Genomic DNA, 20721 nt, shown 5'->3' on the forward strand with positions numbered 1-20721 from the left:
AAGCAGACAGGGAGGATCAGTCACACAGGTTCTGAGGAGCCTGGGTCTTTGTGTGGGGAGGTGTCAAGTGCTCCCACCCAGGTCACGTCCCCCTTGCTCTCCACCCTGAGAAGCAGCTGCACTGCCCTGCCCCGCATTGCTGCTGTGGCATCCCATGCGTCCCACCTCTGATGACAACCTTTGAGATGTCTTCCCATACTACCCCGGCCAAAAGCCTTCTCCATTCTGACGCTCCCATGCGGCCAAGATACCTCCTGACGACAAGGCCCAGAGACTTGACCCCTTCCCAGCTCCCACAGCACCCCTGGATCGCTCCCAATCAGGTCCTGAAGTTAGGACAGAACTCTGGGCTGGGTGGTCAGGGGTGCCAGACTCCCGGCATCCCTCTTCGTCCCGCACATACAACACTGGGGTTCAGTGTCTCCCAGCAAGGGCAGGTGTCATGATTGGCTGGTTCACTTGTGTAAGCACTCACCCGGCTCAGGCGGGAAGTGCAATGAATGTATATAAAACAGAGGAAAAGAAGTCACTCAGCAGCCGGTGGCCCGCCTGCTCTGGCGCCCTCCTCCTCCTCCTCCTCCCCCTCCTCGGTCACTTAGCAGAACGATCAGCCACAAGCAGAGCCCGCGGCTGCAGAGGCACGCTGGCGCTCTCAGATGCTCGTCTGCCCTGACCACAGACCAGTACAGAACCTTTCCATAGTGTGTGTTGTCAGTATCGATCAATTATGGTTCAGTCAGCAAATACTGAGCACTAACTAGGCCCAAGCAAAAACATCATGTTGTTTTACGTGGCGAACTCCTACTCACCCTTACAAACTCAGTTCAGACTTCCTCTCTCAGGGCATATCGTCCCTGAACCCTTCTCATTGACACCCAATATCCTTCTATCTTAATTATCTGTTTTCTCCCATTAAATGGAAAACTTTCTGAGGGTGGCACTTGGCATAGGGCCCAGCATGTAGCAGGATCTCAGGATATGATTTCTAAATTGAATTGATTATGACAAAATACACTTCTTTAGGGAAGACTTGCCTAGTCTGGAGAGTAAGTTAGTCCCCTGTGACCTGTCCTTAGCCCAGAGAATCCAGTCTCTGTAGCCCCACTTCCTCTATTTGAGTACAGTGTTATTTCCATGAGGGCAGGGAATGCATGTTTTCTTACTTCTGTAACCTTCTAGAGGCCAGCATGTAGCCTGGTATATAGTAGATGCTCAATATTTTTAAATGAATGAACACATGATTATAGCTGACACTGAGAAAGTCTGAGTGGTCAATGTAGAGTACACAGGGAGGCCACTTTGTGTGTGTGTGTGTGTGTGTGTGTGTGTGTGTGTGTGTGTGTGGCAGAGACAGAGAGTCAGAGGTCAGAGAGAGGGACAGATAGGGACACAGACAGGAAGGGAGAGAGATGAGAAACATCAATTCTTCGTTGCGGTTCCTTAGTTATTCATTGATTGACTTCTCGTATGTGCTTTGGGGGGCTACAGCAGACTGAGTGACCCCTTGCTCGAGCCAACGACCTTGCGCTCAAGCTGGTGAGCCTTGCTCAAACCAGAAGAGCTCGTGCTCAAGCTGGCGACTTCGGGGTCTCGAACCTGGGTCTTCCACATTCCAGTCCGACACTCTATCCACTGCGCCACCGCCTGGTCAGGCTGGAAGGCCACTTCTATACTCGACTCCCAGGCCTGCCTCTGACCTGCTGACTGGTTGGCAAACAGCAGAGACACAGGGATTACCAGTTGTTCCATCCCTCAAGAACAGGAGTGAGGTGACCAGTGTGCCTGTGCCCATTTCTTGTGCTGTGCACATTAGGACCCAAATTGGGCCCAAGTGCTAGAGTCAGGCCCAAGCCTCTGTGACCAGAGAAGCCTGGCCCCTCCCTCCACAGTACTGCGTAGGGGGTAGGACCCCAAAACTGGGGCTGGCGCCAGGACCTGGGAGCCAACCAGAAACCCCACTTCAGGGCTGTGCACATCTCAGTCCAATGCAGCCCTTGGCCCGAGGAAACCAAATGGCAGCCATTTCAGTGATGCGACCTGCCTCAAGTCACCAGGCTCCTTCCACCTGCAAACTCACGTCCCCTAGTCGACCTAAGCTCTCTCTCCTAACCGACATACTCGTTCAGGACAATAATTTCCAGCTCGAGGTCCCCCTTGTCTTTCACAACTTGGTTGTAGCGGCTTCTCCACGATTCCAGAGTAGATAATGCCTCAGCAACATAGAGATCCTGGGAACACAAAACAGGGCCTGTCAGCCTGGGGGCTTCAGGACTCTGTGTCTCAGTCTCCCTTCTGCTGAGGCTGAGGGGAGGGACTGGGTCACCCCGATGACCTCCTGCCCCTCATTCCTGTCGCTCTCTAGAGAGCACCGAGAGTGACAGTGAGAGGCCAGCTGTTGCTTCTAAGATTTCCAGTAATCACATGTACCCTGTTTGCAAATCCTTCCTTAACCCTCACTCCTACCTACAATATTTTAAAAATTAAATTTAGTTACTGATTTTAGAGAGAGAGGGAGAGACAGAAACATCGATCTGTTCCTGTATGTGCTCTGACCGGATATCAAACTGGCAACTTTTGTATATCAGGACAATGCTCCAACCAACTGAGCGATCCAGCCAGGGCCTACCCACAACACTGATGTGGCTAACTTGTCTACAAACCCTCCAATCATCTCCTGGCAGCCATCCCACCTCATTATCACCCTTTTACCCATTTAACCCCCCTACTCTCTCCCCCTGCAGCCAGCCACGCATCCTAGCAGCTCATTCACCCACTTTACTGCCGTTTCCCCTCCAGTCCGCCACCTCTATCCAGGTTTCCCCTGCACCCACCCACACGACCTGCACCCCACCGCCCTCCGCTGCCCACCTACCCACTCACCCCCGCCACCCCCGAGCAGCCCTCCTCAGGCAAGGCCGGCTACCTTGTCAGCAAGCTGCACGTGCAGCTGCTCAGCGTACTCCTCGCTCTTCTCAGCTCTCTCCTTCTGGGCACGGATGGCCTTCTTCAAGGACTCTTTGTCTCGGTCTCCTTTCTGCTTCAGTTCCTTCAGCTGCTCCATGATGGCCTCCACTTCCGCCTTGTGCTGGTTCCCACTGCGCTCCAGGTTCTGGGAGGGCGGGCCAGGGTGCAGAGTGCCGGGAGAGCGACAGGTGACGGAGAGGGAGAGGCCAAGGCCAGGGGGAGGCCAGGCAGAGCGTCAAGGGGAGAGAGGGACAAAAGGGAGCCAATGAAAAGAGGGAGAAAGAACAGATCATAAACTGTGGAAGGATCAGGGCTCCCCTAACACAGAGCAGAGACAGGGCCCTTCCCAAGCTCTGCACAGCACCATTCTGGATCACTGAACCTATTAAGTCTTCTTATTTTTTGGAACTTATCAGGTCTTAATGCTAGAACTCTTCTGGAATCTTTCCTCAAACTCCCAGTACAGTAGTCAGAGATATCCCTCCCCCCCTCAGCAAAGTTGTGACTTCAGAGGGTCCCTAACTCACAGATGCAATCAGCATTTGAGACTATCCTCCTCCCCATGGGTGGTTAGAACTGAAAACATAGGGATGGAGCTCAGGAGCCTGAAACCCATCAGTCATGCTGAGAAGGGCTCCCAAGGCCTCCAGGCCCACGGCCCCGCCACTGTCCCAGGGCCTCTCTGAAGCACAAGTGCTTTGGGTTGCTGAGCAGTGATAGCCTTGGCCGGGCCACCGCCCTGGGACTGCCAGGCCCCTGCCCCCACTGTCCCCACCTGTGGGGCCAGCAGGTACCTTGATTTGCATGCACAGGCGACTGTTCTCTGCCTCTTTGCACCGAAGCTGTGCCTGCAAATGGCCACGCATGGACTCCATGGACTTAGAGAGTTCGGATGCTGACTTTGCCTGAGCCTTTGCAGAGATGGAGAAAGTGACAGAGACAGAATCTGAACCCAGGTCTCCAATTCCAGAGCATGCTCTACCCACTGAGCTCTACTGGCCAGTAAGAAGGAGCAACTGTTGGGGATGGTACCTTCTCACATTGTATTTCTTGGAGGAGCTCTTCTACCTCCTTGTCCTTATCTTGCAGCAATAACAGCAGCCGCTGGAGAGAAGAGAGGAGACACACTGTCATGAGCTCCCCGGGAAGGGCACAGAGACTCTGCCCAGATAGGAGAGACACTCCTGTGAGTACCTCGCCACCAGGGCCCAACATCCCAAATACACTGGCCCATATTACAGAAACCCTGGCGGGAAGCACTTAACACCTGTAGTAGATATTTTAAGATAATAAACAAGTATTTATTTTGTAATTTAAAAAAAGCAACGTTAATTCTGGAAAACACACACAAAAAAATGCTAAAGAGTCCTCACAATCCCCAACCCGGACATAACACTGTTAACACACATTAAGAAGTCATATGCTTACCTGACCAGGTGGTGGCACAGTGGACAGAGTGTCAGCCTGAGACGCAGAGGACCAGATTCAAAACCCTGAGGTCGCCAGCTTGAGCCCAAAGGTCACTGGCTTGAAGCCCAAGATTGCTGCCTTGAGCAAAGGGTCACTGGCTCGGCTGGAGCCCCCAGATCAAGGCACATATGATAGCAAACAATGAACAACTAAGGTGCCGTAATGAATAACCAATGCTTCTCATCTCTCTCCCTTCCTATCTGTTTGTCCATATCTGCCCCTCTCTTTGTCTCTCTGTCTCTCACTAAGAAAAAAAAAGTCATATGCTTATTTTGTTCCATAACCACCATGCCCACATTTGTCATAATGTGATTACATCTCCCACAGCTCTTGAAACAGCAGTTTAATGCTTCAATTTACTGATATATCACAATTTGAGAAGACCTCTCAAGCTGGGAATGTAGGTTTAGGCATCATCACCTGAATTTCTCAGAGATGTTCAGCAAGGCATTGTGGGCCAAGGGCCAAAACTCAGAAGGCTTGGGAAGCATATTGGGCACTAATACATCAAAGGCTTCGAAAGGTCCTGGAGTTCAGAATTCAGAAACCTGATGAATTTTTTGTTCAAGCCAGCAAGTAGTTTCCCAAATATATCTGGCCATGGAGCACACCCCCTTTTATTTCTTGCACCCATTAACATCCTGAGGAACTTAGGGTTCCATGGAGTAAATTTTGGAACATGCTGCCTTGGGAGGCATTCCTAGAATTAGAATTGAGTCAAAAAGTTTATACTTTTTTTTTTGAGAGAGAGAGACAGGAAGGGACAGAGAGGGTGAAAAGCACCAACTCGCAGTTGCTTCCACTTTAGCTGTGCATGGAGTGCTTCCCGTATGTGCTTTGACCAGGGCCTAGCCAGTGTCCCTTGCTCAAGCCAGCTTTTCATGCCAGCGACCTCTGGGCTCAAGCTAGTGAGCTCTGAGATTGTATGGATGCTCCCCTGCTCAAGCCATCAACCCTGGTGATCTCAGCATTCGGGGTTGATGCTTTATCCACTGCATCACCACCAGGCAGACAAAAAACCTATACCTTTTGATGGTCTTTAATCCAAAATACAAATATGGAAATTCAGGTGACAAACTGTGATGATTTGTAAGTCCATCATCATCATCTCACGGGTTGGTGTCCAGCTAGGTGGCTGAAGCTCTCAACTAATTTAGACAAGCCCAGTGGAGCCAGTAGGACAGGGGACATCAGCCCCTGTCACAGATCAGGAAACTAAGACCCAGAACGCCAGAGCAGGGCTGCTGCCCTACTGCAGCTGGAACAAGGCAGAGCAAGCATGGGCGCTGACGTACCGCCTTCTCAGAGTCCGCCTCCGCCAGCCGTTTCAGGAGTGCTCCTTGTTGCTCCATCAGCCGTCCCGGGTCCTTCCAGAGAAGGCAGAGGGAAAGCCAAGTCATTAAGCAAAGAACCCAAATGGCTATATCTTACCAAGTCTTTCTCTTTTCCAAAACTACACTTCTAATTATAGAATTAAAAAAATTACATTCCCGCTATAAAATCTTTAGTGAACACCGATTCAGCTCAAGTCCCCTCACCCACATTCCACCGCTCTTAGCCTGATAAGGGCTGCTCACCCTTCCTCTATGCATTTATATAGTGACATGTAGAGAAAGACTATCTTTTAGGGGCAGAAAGGGATTCATGTGTCATTTTACCAAAATGTTCTATGCTACAACTTGGTTTTTTAAAATAATAGATTTCCTGATATATAAATTTAGATACTACACTAGTCATCCTCTTAAATTGTATCATTCAATGGTTTTGGGTACATTTGATTATTAGTTTTAAAAATTGTGGTGAAATATACATAACAGAAACTTTGCCATTCTGACTACTACGTGTAAAAGTCTGTGGCATACAGTACATTTACAATATTGTGCGGTCCCCACTACTATCCAGTTCTGGAACATTTCCATTGCCCCCAAAAGAAACCCTGCCCACAAGACTCTGGGCAGATACTATTCCAAGAAGCAGTCAGTGTCCACTGTCCCCTCCCCAAGCCGCCGCTCATCTGCTCTGTCTCTAACATACCACTGCACTTTATAAAATTAATTTTTTTAAAGTTATTGATTTTTAGAGAGAGGAAAGGAGGGAGACAGAAACATTGATCTGTTCCTCCATGTGCCCTGATCAGGATCAAACCCCATTAGCTTTGCATATCAGGATGATGCTCTAACCAACTGAGCTATCTATCACACCACTGCGTTTTTTAAACTCCACCCATAACTTTGGGGATATAAGGTTGGTCCCAGGTTTTGCAACTGCAATGGACATCGCTGGGCATGTATGAAGTTTCTCTTTAGGGTTGATAACAAAAGGAGACTTTCTGCAGGGCACTACAGCTACCAAAGATCAGGGAGGAAAAACTCACCCACCCAAGAACACTGAACAATTTTAGGAGAGTAATTTTGCTATAACCACTAAAGTTCATAGAAATATACTCTAGAAACTCTCAAGCCCTCCAGGATAACACACCATATTTTCTCATGTATAAGACGTACCCTTTTCCGAAAAATTTGGGGTCTAAAACCTGGATGTGTCTTATACAGTGGTTGTGGCATATCAAATGCCATAGATGGAACTGAGGATGAGGCAATATATGAAGACAGTGATTCGTCATCAGACACAGATGAGGACAAGCTAATGGATGGGAATTTTGACAGTAATCAGGAGTTGTATGAATTTTATGATGAATAAAACTTGAGTTCAATGACTTTATGTAATTTTTTTCCCCCAAATTTTGGGCCCCAAAATTAAGGTACATCTTATACACGGCAGTATCTTACACATGAGAAAATACATACACCTATACTCAAAATAACACTACTTATAACGGCAAATAACTGAAGATAGGTCTCCATCAACAGAAGAATGGACACTTAAATTGTGGTATTGTCCTAAAATGGGATATATTAGTGAAAAGTAATTACCTTAGGCCACAAGGAAAAAAAGATGAATCTTGTAAAAATATTGAGTACAAACTCAAGAGCGTATATGTGAAATAAATACCACTTATGTCAGGTTTGAAGACATGCTCAACAATACTAGACGTTGATTGGGGATATACATACATAAGTGATGAAACCATCAGATTTGAGATAAAGGTCTCCTCTGAGGGGAGGGAGCTGAGGGGTCATGGCCAAAGGAGACACTAGAGCAAGGGTCTCAAACTCGCGGCCCGCAGGCCGCATGCGACCCGCCGAACAATTTTGTGCAGCCCGCAGACTAATCCACAAAGTTCAAAATATTTTGGATGAAATTAAGTAAGCCTAGGGGCCTACTTGTATTTTTCATTTCTCTAGCATCCTAGCTAGATATTAGCTTAGTTAACAGCAGTTGTGATGCGAACTACAGTTTCTGGTCGTTTTGTGACACTGAGTAAACTGCATGTACGATTGTGCTTGTTGTACTGATTTTTTTTTGTTTTCAACTGCAGTGAGAAAACTGTTGCATAACAGTTGCCTTTTGTAGACCTAGTGCGGCCCGCCGAACGGCTGTGATCTTGCTCTGCGGCCCACATGCTGAGTTGAGTTTGAGACCCCTGCACTAGAGGGACTTGAGTGCATGGACGAGGTTTGTTTGGAAAGCTGGATGGTGGGTGCACCATGTTATAGTATTCATTTTAAATACTAATTTTTCAAAATAAAAACAAGAAGCCCTGGTCCGACAGCTCAGTTGGTTAGAGTGTTGCCCTGGTATGCAAAGGTTGCGGGTTCGATTCCCAGTCAGAGCACATATGGAAACAGATGTTTCTGTCTCTCTCTCTAAAATTAATAAAGTTTAAAAAAATAAATAATAAGAAGAGAAGTTGACAATGTTAGGACAAAAAAGACACGAAACTGAAAAAGCTATTATCATTTCATCAGCACAGAGATTTTGAGACTCTTAGTATTCCTTCTATTTGAACCAAACAGTAAGATGGGTATTTATACTGTTGGTCTTTTCAGAATCATTTGCCAACATAAAATATATTTCAGAGACCATCTTTTAAAAAAAATGAAGTGATACCAAAAATAAAGACACAATTTGTGTCCACCAGCCACTGGTTTTTCTTCTACGTCAGCAACCTCAGGTCAGTCCTCTCCGTCCGCTGTACGAGCCCCGACACAGGCTGAACCCTCCCTGGCTCCCCGCTGCCCTTCTAACTCCCACTTCCTGTGTTGCCAGGTCCAGCTTCCATGTCTACAAGATGCCAGCGCTTTATGTGACTAATCTTGTCAAATTCTTCTATGGCCCTCTCAGGTCAGGCACCGATAGTATTCTCTTTTTATGGAGGAAGAGACTGAGGTTCAGAGAGGACAGGCATGGGGCGCCAGACAGGGCGAGCTGAGTCAAGCGCTCCCAGGCCAGAGCCAGGAGCTCACCTCTTTGGAGTGCTGGTCCCTCAGCAGGTCTCGGAGGGTGCGGTTGGTCTCCTCAAATGTGCTCAGCTTCTGCAGGAGAAGTTCCTTCTGCCTCGTCAGGGTGTTGATGTCTGTGCACGTCATTTGTTTCTCCTGGAAGACAGCAAACAGTCCTACGTGGTACGGGGAGGGAAGGGAGGAGCTGGCAGGGGCAGGCCACATGGGGTACTTAAGAGGTGCTAGTGCTATGGAGCCCAGGCAAGAAGAATTGGGCTGTGTATGGGGCCAGAGTGGTGAGGGCAGCTTCCCGGAGGTGGTAGACCCGGAAGGATGGGCAGGTCTGAGCCTGCTAACAGTGACAAGTGGCGAAAAAGGCTGGGGAGTTCAGTGTGGGCAAGTGCCATCAGGACAGGCTTCTTGGAGGAAGCGCAGGATGACACCACCTGGTGGCTGATACTGTACTTGCAAGAATTAAGTGGTAGAGTGATCCCAGGAAACCCATGATGAGGTCTCCTCAGAAACCCTGGTCAGAGGTCATCCTTGAGGGTCAGGGCCCGGATGTGAGTGTGGGGGGTGGGCCTCAGGAGTACAAGGAGCCCTTCCCCAGCCTAGAGATGTCATAAAGTCAGCCTGATGACTGCATAAAGCTCCCACCCAGCCGCCGTGGCTGCCCCGGTTCTGGGCCCAGTCCCAGAGCCAGGCTGGTCTGCCTGTCACCCACCGTCTTTAGCTTTCCAATGGTGTCTTTCAAGGCCATGACTTGCTTGGCGGCAGCAGCCCCATCCATTTCAGCCTCTACCAGCTTGGACATGAGGCACTCCTTCTCCTGCTGGAGATGTTTCTTCTGAAGCCTGGGGCCAGAGAGAATAAGGCCCGGTGAGCCCTCTCAGGCCCTATCCCACCTGGAGCTCTGAGGCTCGCCTCACAATGCCCTGTGAAGCTCATCCTGGTCAGGGAACGGTGGGGGAGGGGAGAGGGCCAGCCCTCTGACTCGAGTGGCTTTCTAAAAAGACACCTCGGCACCACAGTAGGACTTCCAAACCAGGTCACATTTATGCAACCTGTAGCCTTGCTTGTGTCTCAGTCACCAGTGTCGCCTCTGGCTCTGGCCACTTCCCTGGCCTCCTAACCTTCTTCAGATTTTCAGCCCCCCCATCCACTCTCCAAACTGGAGCCAATTCTGGTCCCACCACTTCCTGCTTTGAAAACCCTTCCATTGCTCCCAGCTGCCCTCAGGCAAACTCTTCAAAGTGATTGCTAAGACTTTCCCTCTGCCCAGCCTCTCTTCACTATGGCCTGCTCTCATCTTGGGGCCTTCACACAAAATATTCCCCAGTATCCTCCTGCCTAACTCTTAACCGTCTACAGGACTCTCCTTACATGTCTTTTCCAGAAAAGCTTCCCTGACCTCATCCCCCACACTCGGTGGGGCGTCCCTCTCCCTCGCGCTGACTCAGGTGAGGAGCGAATGAACCAAGGCGGCTTACATGGTCAAGTCCTTCTCCTCCTTGATGCGCTCGATGTTGTGCCTCAGCACCGTGTTTTCGTGCTCGGTCTCAGCCAGCTCGTGGGCCACCTCCTCCAGCTCCTCCTTCCGTTCTTCCAGGAACCTTTTGGCCATCTGGCGCTCACCCTTCTGCATCTTGACCTGTGTAGGGGCACACAGGCAGGGCCACTGAGAGGTGCCCCCTCCTCTCCATATGTTGCTAGGCCCATTGCTTTGGGTCAGATTAAGGACACCGCCGAGTGAGAGCTACACGGGTACTTAGTGCTTTGGGGTGCAATGTTAATTGTCACAAAGACTCTGGGCAGATATTATTCCTCTCATTTCCTCATTACTGAGGAAACAGAGTAAAGAGAGCCTGAGTGGCCTGCTGGTTGGGGACAGAGACAGGATACAAGCCATGGATCAGCTGGAGGAGAGATGTGACAGAAAGGCCTCTGTACTGCAGGCTACAGAACAAGGTGGAGCTGTGGCCAGACCACCAGCCCAGGTTCTCCAAGTGGGCCCACAGGTTCAGAGTGCAGGGTGAGGAGTAATGACACAGGCCAGCCTGGCCAGGTAGGGGCAAAGTGGATAGAGCAGCAACCTGGGACGCTTAGGACCCATGTTCAAAACCCCGGGGTTGCAGGCTTGAGCACGGGGTTGCCAGCTGAGGGTGGGAACACAGACATAACCCCATTGTCACTAGCATGAACCCAAAGGACTCTGGCTTGAAGCCCAAGATCGCTGGCTTGAGCAAGGGGTCATAGGCTCACCTGGAGGCCCCCAGTCAAGGCACGTATGAGAAAGCAATCAATGAACAACTCAAGTGCCACAACCACGAGTTGATGCTTCTCATCTCTCTCCCTTTCTATCTGTTTGCCCCCCTACTGAAAAAAATAAAAGAACACAGGCCACACTAGCAGTCAAAACCTGGATTTCACCCTGGCCAGTTGGCTCAATGGTAGAGCGTCGGCCTGGCACACAGGAGTTCCAGGTTCAATTCCCGGCCAGGGCACATAGAAGAAGCCCTCATCTGCTTCTCCACCCCTCCCCCTCTCCTTCCTCTCTGTCTCTCTCTTCCCCTCCCACAGCCAAGGCTCCATTGGAGCAAGGTTGGCCCGGGCACTGGGGATGGCTCTGTGGCCTCTGCCTCAGGCGCTAGAATGGCTCTGGTTGCAACAGAGTGATGCCCCAGATGGGCAGAGCATCGCCTCCTGGTGGGCATGCTGGGTGGATCCCGGTCGGGCACATGCGGGAGTCTGACTGCCTCCCCATTTCCAACTTCAGAAAAAATACAAAAAACAAACAAACAAAAAAAAAAAAACAAAACCTCCCCCCCCTGGATTTCATGCCAGCAATACCAAGTTCCTTGCTGAGGGTCGTGGTCTTCCAGGTTCTTTCCAATTCCATTGCCATATCTCACCCAAAGACACAGCCCAGCAACTGAGACAAACTTCCTTCACCTCTTTGGGGTTTTTTTTTTTTAATCTTTTACGTAAAGTGGAAAGCAGAGGCCCCAGTATCCCAGTCACTTCATTTCCAAAATGGAGACAATAATATCACCAGGTTCATTCAGCAGTGTAAAAAATTAAAACAGGCTATCTATACAGAGTACCAGGCAAGGTCAGGGCCAGGCCCGGACTCAGTGCTCAATGAACAGGAATCTCAGGTTGTCGGAGCTACCTCTCTCTCCAAGGGCATCCAAAGTCCTGGGAAGCTGAGAAAGGTGAGAGGTCTGCAGAGAGGCAGCCACAAGTGCCCACCAGGAAAGCACCTGGGCAGTCCCACATATCCTCAGGGCACTAGCTGTCCCAAACCCCAAAATCCCTCACCTCAGATTTAAGACAACCAACCGCGTTCATTAGACTATCGATCTTCTTATCGTATTGATTCATTTTACAGTGACCGGAGTCGTCATCTTCTGTAGAGAGATCACTTAACCGCATTACTGAGACAAGCTTTTCTGAAGATGGTGGCGTGACCTCCAGGCAATGAGGTGGATTCTGATGTAGAAGAAGGAGAACACATGAACTCATAAGGTAAAACCGCAACCATCAGCTTCCCCACACCTGGTTGTCCGCTAAAGGCAGGAAGAACCAAAACCACTAAAGGGCCAACCACAGGGGACCCCAGGAGGAAGAGCATTCTGTACCTTCTTGATGAAATGTCATCTACCCTTAATAAAAAAATATAATAAAATGGCAAAAACAGTAATTTCTCTTTTTTTTTCAGAGACAGGGAAAGACAGGAAGAGAGAGATGAGAAGCATCAATCATCAGTTTTTCGTTGCGACACCTTAGTTGTTCACTGATTGCTTTCTCATATGTGCCTTGACCGTGGGGCTTCAGCAGACCGAGTAACCCCTTGCTCGAGCCAACGACCTTGGGTTCAAGCTGGTGAGCTTTGCTCAAACCAGATGAGCTCGTGCTCAAGCTGGCGATTTTGGGGTCTCAAACTTGGGTCCTCCGCATCCCAGTCTGATGCTCTATCCACTGCGCGACCGCCAGGTCAGGCCAAAAACAGTGATTTCTAAAGCTGGCAAGAGTTTGGAGCAAGAGATGTTTTCATATACGTACGGTAGAAGCGAAACATATCAAGTCTTTTAAATGAATATGAATGCCTAGTAATAGATAGTTGTGAAAGTATCAAATCTCCCATAAAAGGTATTTTAAGGACAAGTGAAGAAATCTGAATAATACACCAGTTATTATATGATATTAAAAAATAAAGTTTTGCCCTGCTCAGATAGCTCAGTTGGATAGAGTGTCATCCAATATGCCAATGTTGTGGCATCAATCCCTAGTCAGGGCACATACAAGAAACAATGAATGCATAAATAAGTAGAATAACAAATCAACATTTCTCTCTTTCTCTCTTCTCTAAAATCAATAACTTAAGAAAATTTAATAAAGTTTTTTTGAGAGTAATTATTGTTATTTTGATTATGTAGAAAAATGTTATTAGAAATGCATGCTGAATGAATATGGCATGATATCTGGAATTTTTTTTTTTTTTTTTGGAAAGGTAAGAATTTTCTTTTTTTTTGGTATTTTTCTGAAGTTAGAAACGGGGAGGCAGTCAGATAGACTCCCGCATGCGCCTGATGGCGATCCACCCAGCACGCTCACCAGGGGGCGATGCTCTGCCCATCTGGGGCATCGCTCTGTTGCAACCAGGGCCATTCTAGCGCCTGAAACAGAGTCCATGAAGTCATCCTCAGCGCCCGGGCCAACCTTGCTCCAATGGAGCCTTGGCTGCGGGAGGGGAAGAGAGAGACAGAGAGGAAGGAGAGGGGGAGGGGTGGAAAAGCAGATGGGTGCTTCTCCTGTGTGCCCTGGCCGGGAATTGAACCCTGGACTCCTGCACGCCAGGCTGACGTTCTACCACTAAGACAACCAGCCAGGGCTGGATATCTGGAAAATTTTTAACTATATCAGCATAAAAAAAAAGTTTTTAATGAATGTGCTCCTCAGAAAAGTTTATACAAAGCTGTATAATGAATGGTTTGCTTTTAAGACTTCAGAAAGAATATTATAATCTGGGTGTCTAGGATCTCCATGTTTCTTTTGGGGGTGGGGGTTTGTTTGTTTATTTATTTATTTATTGTAATTTTCTGAAGCTGGAAATGGGGAGAAACAGTCAGACAGACTCCTGCATGTGCCTGATCGGGATCCGCCCAGCATGCCCACCAGGGGTGAGGCTCTGCCCACCAGGGGGCGATGCTCTGCCCCTCCGGGGCGTCGCTCTGCCGCGACCAGAGCCACTCTAGCGCCTGGGGCAGAGGCCAAGGAGCCATCCCCAGCACCCGGGCCATCTTTGCTCCAATGGAGCCTCCACTGCGGGAGGGGAAGAGAGAGACAGAGAGGAAGGGGGGGGTGGAGAAGCAAATGGGCGCTTCTCCTATGTGTCCTGGCCGGGAATCGAACCCGGGTCCCCCACACGCCAGGCCGACACTCTACCGCTGAGCCAACCGGCCAGGACGGGGTTTATTTGTTTTAATTGATTCTAGCAGGAGAAGGGAGAGAGAGAGAGACAGAAACACCAATCTGTTCCTGTATGTGCCCTAACCAGAGACTGAACTAACAACCAACAACCTCTGTGCTTTGGGATGATGCTCTTACCATTTGAACTATCTAGACAGGGCTCCATGTATTTTTATTTTATTTTATTTTATTTTATTTTATTTTAATGAGGAGAGAAATAGAGAGAGAGAGAGAAAGGGATAAGGAGCAGGAAGCGTCAAGGGAGGGAGGAGCAGGAAGCATGAACTCCCATATGTGCCTTGACCAGGCAATCCTAGAGTTTTTTGTTTGTTTTTTTCCCTTTTTCTGAAGCTGGAAACACGGAGAGACAGTCAGACAGACTCCCGCATGCACCCGACCGGGATCTACCCGGCACGCCCACCAGGGGAGACGCTCTGCCCACCAGGGGGCGATGCTCTGCCCACCCTGGGCATCGCCATGTTGCGACCAGAGCCACTCTAGCACCTGGGGCAGAGGCCACAGAGCCATCCCCAGCGCCCGGGCCATCTTTGCTCCAATGGAGCCTTGGCTGCGGGAGGGGAAGAGAGAGACAGAGAGGAAGGCACGGCGGAGGGGTGGAGAAGCAAATGTGCGCTTCTCCTGTGTGCCTTGGCCGGGAATCGAACCCGGGTCCTCCGCACACTAGGCCGACGCTCTACCGCTGAGCCAACCGGCCAGGGCAATCCCAGGGTTTTGAACCAGCAACCTCAGTGTTCCAGGTCGACGCTTTATCCACTGCGCCACCACAGACCAGGCATTTTTTCGATAAAGTGAACTTCACTCATTCTATAAATGTATTTTGATGCATAAAGCAGTTGCTATTTCTCATTATTTGTACAGATATTTGCTCCTCTTACGCTGACCTTGGCTGACCAACTGAGTCCATTTCCAGGGAAAGAGGAGAGCTACCAGGAATAAAAGGAAACGTTCAATAGGGTACAACTGCTACATCAAACAAGCAGGACTCACAGGACACAATTTAAAATTGCATGTGCCCTTGGTCTGGTGATAATTCTTAAGCAATCTATGTCTGGGGATTTATCAAGAATGTGAATCAATATTTAAATTTAGGCAAGGATATAATAAATGTATGTGACAAGACAATATTGGTTAAATACATAACAGTACAAATGTACACATGATGGAATACTGCCTTAAAAAATAATGTGTAGGGGATGGGCCAGAGCAGCCCAAGATGGCCGACTTGGAGGATGGGGTGTCGGATGAGGAGAAGATGATTCTGGATCACCTGTAGCTCCAAGAAGGTTGCTGAGGGCCAGTCAAAAGCGGTGACTCCCACTGGTCTTCGCCAGTTTCCGGCCTGTGAGTTCCAGGGCCGGTACATCCAGCGGCCAGATACAGAGCATCAGCTCAAGACCTAACAACCATAGTTAGAGTGGTATCTTAAGGAAAGGCTCCTCACACCTGACCCAGCTAAGGCATAGAAAATGTCACAAACAGCAAAAAGAGCAGTAGCAGCAGACAAGTAGCCCAAAGCGGATTACAAACAGCTGAAGCCATCCCAGGAAGATTTAGAAATTACACAACTGAAAGCTGGAGTCAGACAACACCAACCCTATACTCAGCTACACAAACAACATATTCGAAGGAGCAGTCTATATCGAGACAAAATGGGAAGACAGGGAAGTGCAATTCAAATGAATCAGCTAGAGGAATCCCCAGAAAAAGAATTGAATGAAATGGAAATAACTAAGATGCTGGATGCAGAGTTTAGAATAATGATTGTGAGGATGATCAAGGATCTTAGAGCAACCATAGATAGACAACATGAGCACCTAAACAATGAGCTATCTGGCATCAAAAAGGATCAGACAGAAATGATAAACACAATGGCAGAAATGAAGACTACACTACAAGGAATGAAAAGCAGGCGGGATGAAAAAGAGGATCGAATCAACAATTTAGAGGACAAGATAAGCAAAAGCACGGAAGCAGAACAGCAAAAGAAAAAGAGGATCAAAATGTCTGAGAAAACTCGAAGAGTTCTGTTACAATAGGAAGAGAAACAACATATGCATCATAGGGGTTCCTGAAGGAGAAGAGAAAGAACAAGGGATAGAGAACCTGATTGAAGAAATCATAGCTGAAAATGTCCCGGAATTGATGCAGGAAAAAGTCGCACAAGTTCAAGAAGCACAGAGAATCCCATTAAAAAGGAACCCAAATAAACCTAAACGAAGACACATCATAATTAAAAAACCAAAGCTAAGAAATAAAGAAAGAATACTAAAAGCTGCAAGACAAAAGCAGTCAATCACCTACTAAGGAGACCCCAAAAGGATGACATCCGACTTCTCAACAAAAACACTTGAGGCGAGGCCCTGGCCGGTTGGCTCAGCAGTAGAGCGTTGGCCTGGCGTGCGGGGGACCTGGGTTCGATTCCCGGCCAGGGCACATAGGAGAAGCGCCCATTTGCTTCTCCACCCCCCCCCTTCCTCTCTGTCTCTCTCTTCCCCTCCTGTAGCCGAGGCTCCATTGGAGCAAAGATGGCCCGGGCGCTGGGGATGGCTCCTTGGCCACTGCCCCAGGTGCTAGAGTGGCTCTGGTCTCGGCAGAGAGACGCCCCGGAGGGGCAGAGCATCACCCCTAGTGGGCGTGCCGGGTGGATCCCGGTCGGGCGCATGTGGGAGTCTGTCTGACTGTCTCTCCCCATTTCCAGCTTCAGAAAAAAAAAAATACAAAAAAAAACCAAAAAAAACCCAAAAAAACAAAATAAAAAAAAAAACACTTGAGGCGAGAAGGGAATGGCAAGAAATATTCAAATTAATGCAGAACAAGATCCTACAACCAAGACTTCTTTATCCAGCAAGGCTATTGTTTAAAATAGAAGGAGAAATAAAAAGCTTCCTGTACAAAAAAAAACAAAAAAAACAAAAAAATAAACCCTCAAAGAATTTATTACAACCAAACCAATGATGATGTAAGACATGTTAACGGTCCTGTTGTAAACAGAACAAGGGGGGGGGGATCTAGTAAAGAGGAATGTAGATTTAAGATTTTAGAAATGCATCCAAATTGAAAAAGAAGTAAAACTAGCCTGACCAGGCGGTGGCGCAGTGGATGGAGCATCGACCTGGAAACACTGGGGTCGCCAGTTTGAAGCCCTGGGCTTGCCTGGTCAAGGCGCGTGTGGGAGTTGGTGCTTCCTGCTCCTCCCCTCTGCTCTCTCACTCTCTCTCCTCTCTAAAATGAATAAATAAAAAATATTAAAAAAAAAAAAAAAAGTAAAACTATCATTATTTGCTGATGATATGATACTGTACATAGATAACCCTAAAATGTCAGTAAAAAAACTACTGGACCTAATAAATGAATTCAGCAAGGTGGCAGGATATAAAATTAAATTAATATTCAAAAACCAGTGGCATTTTTATATAACAATGAACTGTCTGAAAGAGAAATTAAGAAAACAATCCCCTTCACTACTGCAACAACAACAAAGAAAGTACCTAGCTGTAAATTTAACCAAGGAAGTTAGACTTGTACTCAGAAAATTATAAAACATTGTTAAGAGAAATCAAGGAAAATAATCGAATCAAAAATGGGCAAAAGAAATGAATAGACACTTCAAAGAGGACATCAGATGGTCAAAAGGCAAAAGAAAAAATGTTCAACATCACTAATCATTAGAGAAATACAAATTAAAACCACAATGAGATATCACTTCACACCAATCAGAATGGCACATTAACAAAACAAACCATAATAAGTGCTGGTGAGGATGTGGAGAAAGGGAATTCTCCTGCACTGCTGGTGGGAATGCAGACTGGTGCAACCACTGTGGAAAATAGTATGGAGATTCCTCAAAAATTAAAAATGGAACTGCCTTTTGACCCAGCCATCCCACTTTTAGGAATATATCCTAAGAACACCAAATCACTGATTCAAAAGAAGAAATGCACCTCCATGTTTATGGCAGCATTGTTTACAATAAGATCTGGATACAGCCCAAGTGTCCTTCAGTGGACGAGTGGATTAAAAAGCTGTACTACATATACACGTGGAATACTATGGGGCCATGAGAAAGAAGGAAATACTACCTTTTGCAACAACATGGATGGACCTGGAAACTATTATGTTAAGTGACATAAGCCAGGCAAGAAATAAAAATAACATATGACTTCACTCATATGAGGAATCCAATGAACAATGTGAACTGAGGAACAGAATAGAGGCAGAGGAGGGATCAAAGGAACCAGTGGGAAAGCGGACAGAGGGAAAGGGGATGAGAGGATGAGATCAGAGAAGGGAAAGAGCTTGATGAAATTATATATACATAACAGCATTATAGAGAGCAGAAGAGCAAATCCTGGAGGAAAGCAGGGAGGGTGTTGGGGGAGGGGGCAAGAAGGATGTTGAGGGGAATCCGGGGGTGCGGGAGGATGTATTCGGTGGGACACTTGAATCTATGTAAACACAATAAATTTAAATCAATAAAAAAATAAGAAATCAAAAAATAATAATGTGTAATATAAACACAGTCAAAGTATATATTTAAAAAAAAACTGATGTAGCCTGACTGGTGGTGGCACAGTGGGTAGAACATTGACCTGGGACACTGAGAGCCTAGGTTTGAAACCCCGAAGTCGCTGGCTTGAGTGCTGACTCATCCAGCTTGAGCTCAGGGTCCTCAGCTTGAGTGTGGGATCATCAAAATGATCTCAAGGTCGCTAGCTTGAGCCCAAACCTCACTGGTTTCAAGTCAAACGTCACTGGCTTGAGCCCAAGGTTGCTGTCTTGAACAAGGGCTCACTGGCTCAGCTTGAGCCCCCCGGTCAAGGCACATATGAGAAGCAATCGATGAACAACTAAAGTGCTGCAACTATAAGTTGATGCTCCTCATCTCTCTCCCTTCTTATCTCTATTTTTCTCTCTCTCACATACAAAAAAAAGTGTTATGAAATAATTAAACTATGATCCCACTGTTATTAAAATAAAAAAAGTCTGCTCATAAAAAAAGATCAGGAAGACTTGCAAGTGACACAGGTCTTCTCAGGGTGGTAGGATCACAGGTGTTTTTTACTTTCTTCCTTTTTTTTTTTTACAGAGAGCGAGAGTTAGAGAGAGGGATAGAGACAGACAGACAGGAACACAGAGAGATGAGAAGCATCAATCATCAGTTTTTTGTTGTGGCACTGTAGTTGTTCATGGATAGCGTTCTCATATGTGCCTTGACTATGGAGCTGTATATAGCAGATAGAGTAACCCCTTGCTCGAGCCAGCAACCTTGGGTCCAAGCTGGTGAGCTTAGCTCAAACCAGATGAACCCGTGCTCAAGCTGGCGACCTTGGGGTCTCAAAGCTGGGTCCTCCACATCCCGGTCCGATGCTTTATCCACTAAGCCACTGCCTGGTCAGGCTACTTTCTTCTTTAATTTGGATTTTCTCATTTACCAACAATGACTATGCATTGGTTTTACACTTGATCTTAGCCAAAAGGCTAAGAAGCGATTATATGCATTGGCTTTATAAGAAAAAACAATTTTTAATATTTAAAAGTAAGATAATAGGAATACATATGGACTAGCATTACAAACAGATTTAAATAGAGAAAGTAACTCTGCATGGGAAAAAGGGATAATAAAAAGTACTAAAAAAAAAAGTACTAAAATATTAGTTTTGGAACAGTGATTACCCCTGGGGGAGGTAGTGACAGGAACAGGACCAGAGAGGGAAGATTCTGGGGAAGCTGGTGATGATTCTTGAACTGGGTGATGGTTACTCAGATTTTTTTTAATACTTTATTTACTGATTTTAGAGAAAGAAGAGAGAGAAAGGCATGGGGGAGGATCAGGAAACATCAACTTATAGTTCTCAGTGCCTTGACTGGGCAAGCCTGGGGTTTCTAACCAGCAACCTCAGCGTTGCAGGTCGACACTTTATCCACTGCGCCACAGCAGGTCAGGAAATGGTTACAAAGATTTTTTTATTTTTTTTTTATTTTTTTTATTTTTTACAGAGACTGAGTCAGAGAGAGGGATAGACAGGGAAGGAGAGAGATGAGAAGCATCAATCATTAGTTTTTCATTGCGCGTTGCAACACCTTAGTTGCTCATTGGTTGCCCTCTCATACGTGCCCCGACCGGGGGCCTTCAGCAGACCGAGCAACCCCTTGCTGGAGCCAGCGACCTTGGGTTCAAGCTGGTGGGCTTTTGCTCAAACCAGATGAGCCCACGCTCAAGCTGGCGACCTCGGGGTCTCGAACCTGGGTCCTCGGCATCCCAGCCCAACGCTCCATCCACTGCACCACCGCCTGGTCAGGCAAAGATTTTTTTTTTTTAATTCATCAAGCGCTTGACCTGTGGTGGCGCAGTGGATAAAGCATCGACTTGGAAATGCTGAGGTCACTGGTTCGAAACCCTGGGCTTGCCTGGTCAAGGCACATATGGAAGTTGATGCTTCCAGCTCCTCCC

General features: G+C 47.5%; 1 protein-coding gene across 18 annotated transcripts in view; it reads right to left on the reverse strand.

Annotated features, from left to right (window-relative positions):
• Positions 1-20721, reverse strand: part of ODF2 (outer dense fiber of sperm tails 2) — a 39646-nt gene that overhangs the window by 10007 nt on the left and 8918 nt on the right. For 8 of the 18 annotated variants that reach the window (XM_066366982.1, XM_066366978.1, XM_066366975.1 and 5 more), the window contains 9 exons: positions 12099-12269; positions 10268-10428; positions 9502-9631; positions 8802-8933; positions 5730-5801; positions 3997-4068; positions 3759-3875; positions 2924-3109; positions 2119-2228 (listed from right to left, as the gene is read on the reverse strand). In XM_066366982.1, the coding sequence (XP_066223079.1) occupies positions 2119-2228; positions 2924-3109; positions 3759-3875; positions 3997-4068; positions 5730-5801; positions 8802-8933; positions 9502-9631; positions 10268-10428; positions 12099-12269 (1151 nt within the window). Of the gene's footprint in view, positions 1-2118; positions 2229-2923; positions 3110-3758; positions 3876-3996; positions 4069-5729; positions 5802-8801; positions 8934-9501; positions 9632-10267; positions 10429-12098; positions 12270-15151; positions 15194-17351; positions 17493-20721 lie in introns of all 18 variants that reach the window. The other 10 variants (XM_066366969.1, XM_066366968.1, XM_066366971.1 and 7 more) reach the window with 3 other exon arrangements.

Source organism: Saccopteryx leptura, chromosome 2 (genome assembly GCF_036850995.1).
Source record: "Saccopteryx leptura isolate mSacLep1 chromosome 2, mSacLep1_pri_phased_curated, whole genome shotgun sequence".
NCBI classification, from domain to species: domain Eukaryota; kingdom Metazoa; phylum Chordata; class Mammalia; order Chiroptera; family Emballonuridae; genus Saccopteryx; species Saccopteryx leptura.